Below are 6,286 nucleotides of genomic sequence, written 5' to 3' on the forward strand. Positions count from 1 at the left end.
CCCCCCCCCCCCCATGGGTTCCTTCATGTCTGGGGATTCTGGGGCCACTTCTCCCATCCCTGATCCAGGAGGAACACCCTCCAGGGAGTCAGAGCAGATAGGTGGCTTGGAACCCCACCCCATCCCCTCCTTCAGAGTGGAAGCCTTGCCCGAGGCCTCAGGGGCTTTCCTCTGCTGGCAGGCTGGGGCAGGAAGAAATGAGTCTGCTCCCAAGAGCCCTACGCAGCACCTCCTCTGCCACTCAGCCTCCCCCCACCCCCGGAGCAGACCAGAACAAAGTCATGATGGCTTAGATACCAAAGGGAATTAGAGGAGAGTCTAAATGGAATTTGTTACAAATCTCAATGAAATACACCCATGTTCTTTATGGAGCTTGCCAGCCTGCAGATGGAATTCTCTGCCTTCTGAGTGGGAAATGAACATTTCTGGCAGGGCTGCTGTCCCTACTTCCCTCCACCCACCCCTCTTGGATAATTAAGGGAGCTGGCAGGGGTTTGGGGTGGTCCAGGGGCTCATCTCCATGGATGAGCCATAGTCCCAGCACCCTCCCTGCCCCCTACCCCCACTGGGCCTTCAGGGCAGCATCAGCCCACCAGCTGCATGATAGACTTTCCCCTAAACTCAAGGGGGTGCACCAATGGGTGTGCACCAGCAGGAGGACCTAGACGCATGTGCACACAGGATCCACTCCAGGTGCACCCGGTGTGTGTGGGCATACTTACTACACACCCCCATCTGCACTGCCCTGAAGTACTGGCAGGACCCTTCTGTGGGTGAGCTCAGACATCCACCAAGATATGTTCAGCGGGCAGGTGGTTTCCATCCAGGGAACTTCTAGGAATGCAAGTTGGTATCCAGGAAGGCATGCGTTTACAAAGGCCACACCAATTAGTGGAAACTGTCCACCTGCCTGTGCTTGTGCTTCTCTGGTCCTGAGTTTTCCTCTCCCATTCCCTCACCTGCACACCTGGCTAGAGCAGCCCCTCACCTGATGTGAACCAGCTGCCCATGCTCCTGGAGCAGCTGGGCCAGAGCAACCATGGAGGAGGTGTGGGCCTGCCCCTCACCCCATCTCCTCCAAGCCGACTTCCTCCCTGCCCAGTCAGGTGCCCTGTGTCCTCCTCCTCTCTACAAAATACTGTGGAGATACCTGGCTCCAGAACCCAGTCAGTTATGCTGGAGCAGGGGAGCCAGCCCTGGGAGGCCCCTTACCCTGGAGCCCCCTCCAAGGTGTGGTTCTGGCAGGCCAGAAATAGCCCCTTATTAAAACACTTGCATGTTGGCTCCTTGCCAAGGAACAAAACCTTCCCCAGTGGGCACAAGGGGTGATCTCTGGAGAAAGAGAATAGAAGCAAGGACATGCTAAGCTGATGCCTCCCAGAGGATTCAGTGCATTCTCCCACCTGGACTATCTCCTTCAGCTTCCTGGGACTGGTGCTTTCTGTCTCCAGCAGCCTTCCTGGCCCTGTTTGGCAGGCTGAAGTCCCCTGCACTGCTCCACAGGAGACATGTGGGACAACACATGCCGACTGTTCCTCCTTTTCCCCAGGTATCCAGCAGCTGTGACTACGTGTTTGTGAGTGGAAAGGAGTCTCGAGGGTCCATGAACGCCAGGGTCACCTTCCGCTATGATGTCCTCAATGCCCCCCTGGAAATGACAGTCTGGGTCCCCAAGCTGCCTCTGCACATTGAGCTCTCGGATGCCCACCTCAGCCAAGTGAAGGGCTGGAGGGTACCTATCCTCCCTGACCGGAGGTACAGCCCCTCAAACACAGCAATACTCAAGATACTAACGGGTGGTCACAGCCTCAGCACACAGTCTGATCTGCATGTGTGTATAAGGCCCTAGGTATACATAGTCTGTAGGTTGCTTATGCAATCAACAAACTTTTATTGAGCAGCTACTGTGTGCCAGGCACTGACAGGTATTTGAGAGGTGGCATGAGTGTAGCTGGTGCCTGGGTGTGTGACCCAGCCAAGCTCTCAGTCCAGCAGGGGAGGTGGCCATGTACACGTCAAAAAGCATGGTGGTACATGGGGAGCCCTGCGTTCGGGAAATCAATTGGCACAAAGGAGAGAATGCCCTCTTCCTCCAGGATAAGTCAAGGCAGGCTTCCTGGAAGAGCTGACTCTTGAACTAAGTCTTAAAAGATGAGTGGAAAGGAGTTGGCTGGGGAGCCAAGGTGAGAGAGCAGTCAGGCAGACACAATGGGGCAGACACACCAACACAGGAGCACACGCACCTATACATGTGCACCCCAGCCTGGGCATGCCAAGGGCACACTCGTGAGCACATAAGCGCAGGCACACAGTGACTTACACCCAGGCTCCCTTGCTTGGGTGCAGGCTCGCACACCTGGGTGCCCATCTGTGAGGTACGTACATGTATACTCACTCCACTCTACTCACCCACTCAGAGCTGCTGGAGAGAGAAGCCCAGCAGGGAAGAGAGAGGAAAGTAGCAAGCAGCTGGGAGCAGGAGGAGAGGGGCTGGAGAGAGAAGCTGGTGGTTTAGAGAAACAGGTGGCCAAGTGAGAACCCAGCTGAGCTGAATTCAGCAGATTTGGAAAAGCAAGGTAGTGCAGACCAGAGCCTCTCAAACTTTAATCACACACAAATCAGCCGGGGTTCCTGTTAAAATGCAGATTCTGATTCAGCAGCTCCGGAGTAATGCTTGTGATTCTGCATTTATAAACGAGCAACTATCCTAGCCAGGATATAGTGAATTCTGAAGCCAGGCAGCCTGGTTTAAACCCTGACTCTGTTATTTACTAGCTCTGTAATCCTGGGCTACGTACATAATCTCACTGTGCCTCAGATTCCTCATCTGTAAAATGGATACAGTAACACCTACTCCCATAGGATTGTTGTGAGGATTAAATAAGTTAACACAAGTAAAAGAGCCCTCTGTGTGAATGAATATTCTGGTTATTTGGTCCTTCCAAACACTATCAAAGTGAAAGAGAGAAAGCTTGGCATTCCCTCCAGAGCATACCTTCCTGGCAGTAAACCTCCTCATTTTAACATCTTTTGCAATCTGCATAGGCTGAAAATTTCCCAAATCATCAAGTCCAGGTTCTCTTTTGCTTAGTAGTTTATCAATTTATCTCTCCCCTCTCACATTTTTACTAAAAGAAGCAAGAGGAAACTAGATTGCACTTTCCACACCTCACTTGGAAATCTCCTCAGCTAAGTATCCAAGTCTGCCACTTACTAGTTCTGCTTTGCACACAACTGTAGGACACAATTCAGCTAAGCCTTCTGGCATTCGATAACAAGGATCAACTTTGCTCCGGTTTAGAGCTTAGAACAGTGCCGGGCACATGCTGAGTGCAGAAGAGAAGGCAGCAGTTCCTGTTAGGATTTGATGCCAGCTGTTCCCAAGCATGAGTTAAGCCAAACAGAGGCAGAGAGGACAAGGGAGGGTCAAAAAGGCACCTTTCTAGGAGAGAGAAGGCTGGGACTCCTGGCTCCAAACTTAGATGGCATGAGCCAGGGAAGAGGCTCGCTGTTTACAGAGCTCCCACCACAGAGAGCTGGGGAGGAGCCAACAGGGCAAGGGAGCAGGGAGTGACTTGTGCAGGTCAGATCCAGGGTGAGGAGTCTTCTACCCGGTCAGCCTTAACCCTGGTGCATCCCCACCCCAGGTCAGCCCGAGACAGCGAGGACGAGGATGATGAGGAGGAGGAGCGGCGGCAGAGCGTGAGCCGTGGCTGCACCCTGCAATACCAGCACGCCACCCTGCAGGTCTTCACCCAGTTTCACACAACATCATCTGAGGGCACTGATCAGGTCGTCACCATGCTGGGCCCAGACTGGCTGGTGGAGGTCACTGACCTGGTCAGTGACTTCATGCGAGTGGGTGACCCCCGAGTGGCACACATGGTGGACAGCAGCACGCTAGCAGGCCTGGAGCCAGGCACCACCCCCTTTAAGGTAGGCATGGGCCCTGTCCCAGTGCAAAGGGCAGTGTCAGGAGCCTTGTTTAGCTGTGGGTGGAGAACTCGTGTCCCCAGAGCCTCAGCCACTGGGAGCAACCCACAGTGGCCCCAGGACACACTTTCTTCCCCACCCACCCCTCTGCCTGAAATTCCACCATCAATGGTCTAGCTCTTTGAGCTTCATCCTGGTAAAGGTTCTCACTCCAAGCCTTATTAACCTTTATCAACTTTGCCTCCCTCGGTGTGGGTGACTTGAGCAGACAGACCTCTACCTGAGAGCAGGTGAGAGTAGCAAGCCTAGAGGCCAAGAAGGCAAGTTCAGGGATCTAGTAACTCAGCTTTGACCTTCCCTGACTTGTTTCTACCCTGACAATTGGGTGTCTGGGTAGAAATCATTCACCTAAGAGATTATAAATAGTGACCCATGGGATGGAATCTTCCTGCATACATAGTTTGTAAAACAATTGATGACATTTGAAAATTGATAGTTTTCATATTTTAAAGAAAATCTAGATTTCTAGTTTTACAAAAATGAATTGGGAAACACTGGGCCTGCATTCCCACCTGGCAACAATCAGCTGGAGCCAATATTGGTGCCCCCTTTATATGATCATGGGTTCCCCCCTTGCCACAGTCCCCACCACTCCCTTTTGTCTCTCTGGCATTGAAGCTAAACATCAGTCTCTATTTATCATTGCTTAAAATCAGCCCACCTCTTTCATCTGTGTTCCTGCCTGGCTCCTGTGAGCCCCTGACCCCCTCCTGACCTCTGGACCCTGGCTGCCAGTTGCAGACCTAAGGCAGAGCCAGGACTCCTGCCTCCCTGCCCACACCACCCCTCTTCCAGCAGCACTGGGATTCCTCCCTGGTCAGGGATCCTGGGCAGGGGGTGCTGCTTTCCTGGCTGTCCCCCTACCCCTGCCCTGCTCTTTCTCAGGTGGTGTCCCCGCTAACAGAGGCCGTGCTTGGGGAGACACTGCTGACGGTGACAGAAGAGAAAGTCAGCATCACGCAGCTGCAGGCCCAGGTGGTGGCCAGCCTGGCCCTCTCCCTGCGGCCCAGCCCCGGGAGTAGCCATACCATCCTGGCCACCACGGCTGCCCAGCAGACCCTCAGCTTCCTCAAGCAGGTAACTGCTGCTCAGCTCACCAGCTGGGGAGTCTGGGGGTTGGAAGAAGGACTTGGGGGCTCTGCCTTGACCTTGCACTATAAGTCCTCAAATTCGGGCTTTAGGTAATAGAAGGTCTATCTACCCTCGTGCCCTGCACATCTGCCCCACTCCCTCGTCCTCCGTCTGCACATGGGGTTTGGGCAAAGTCTTGCTTGTGGTACTTGCCACCCTGAGACATTCCTACTGAGGGTCTCCCTCCCAGATCTTCAGAGGGCCATCACCTCTGCCCCACCTTAGGAAGTACCCGCACCCATCTCTGGAGCCCCAACTACACACCATGGTCACTGGGCAGAAGACAAAGGTGGAAAGGTGACAGGTGGGAGCCCTGGAGAGTGAGGAGGTGGGCATTCAGTGCTGAGCCAGGAGTCAGGACATAACTGTCCTCTGCCCCTCACTCACTCCATGACCCCAAGCCATCGCTCCTTTCTGGGCCCTGCTTCTTCATCTGCAGGGAAGGCAGTTCTAAGAATGTTTTGTCTGACATAGGCAGAGGCTGGAGGTGAGTATGTATTCTCAGTCACCAAGTGTCTGATGGAGATGATCCCAAGGTCAGGCATGGAGATATGGAGCTACATCTGCAGCAGAATGAACTTGAGTTAGACCCAAGGCAGAACTTACTTGTAAGTCATCAAGGGAGAGGTGAAGTGGACTAGGAAATCCTCAGGACAGTATGGGGCTTGGATGTCACAGCCACCAACCTGTGAGGAGGACTGCCAGACACAATTCCTGCAGTGGGAATACAGCAGGGAGCCAGAGACCTTTGGTCTCTGCCCTCCCAGAGCTCAGATCTGGCAGGGAAGCCAGTGGCACGAGCTCTCTGACTCTGTCCCCCCTTCTCCTCTTCCTCCAGGAAGCCCTCCTGAGCCTCTGGCTCTCCTATAGTGACGGTACCACGGCCCCACTCTCCCTCTACAGCCCCCGGGACTATGGGCTGCTGGTCAGCAGCCTGGACCAGCGTGTGGCCACCGTGACCCAGGACCGGGCCTTCCCACTGGTGGTGGCCGAGGCCGAGGGGGCAGGGGAGCTGCTCCGTGCGGAGCTCACCATCGCTGAAAGCTGCCAGAAAACCAAGCGCAAGAGTGTGCTGGCCACGACCCCCGTGGGCCTGCGGGTGCACTTTGGGCGGGAGGAGGAGGACCCCACCTACGACTATCCGGGTCCCAGCCAGCCGGGG

At 54.5% G+C, this 6,286-nt stretch overlaps 1 protein-coding gene across 1 annotated transcript in view; it reads left to right on the plus strand.

Moving 5' to 3' along the window:
• Positions 1-6,286, plus strand: part of TMEM132E (transmembrane protein 132E) — a 16,436-nt gene that overhangs the window by 8,962 nt on the left and 1,188 nt on the right. The window contains exons 7-10 of the mRNA XM_008586834.1: positions 1,550-1,755; positions 3,648-3,936; positions 4,879-5,070; positions 5,963-6,279. Of these exons, the coding sequence (XP_008585056.1) occupies positions 1,550-1,755; positions 3,648-3,936; positions 4,879-5,070; positions 5,963-6,279 (1,004 nt within the window). The remainder of the gene's footprint in view (positions 1-1,549; positions 1,756-3,647; positions 3,937-4,878; positions 5,071-5,962; positions 6,280-6,286) is intronic.

Source organism: Galeopterus variegatus, unplaced genomic scaffold (genome assembly GCF_000696425.1).
Source record: "Galeopterus variegatus unplaced genomic scaffold, G_variegatus-3.0.2 Scaffold4146, whole genome shotgun sequence".
NCBI lineage: Eukaryota > Metazoa > Chordata > Mammalia > Dermoptera > Cynocephalidae > Galeopterus > Galeopterus variegatus.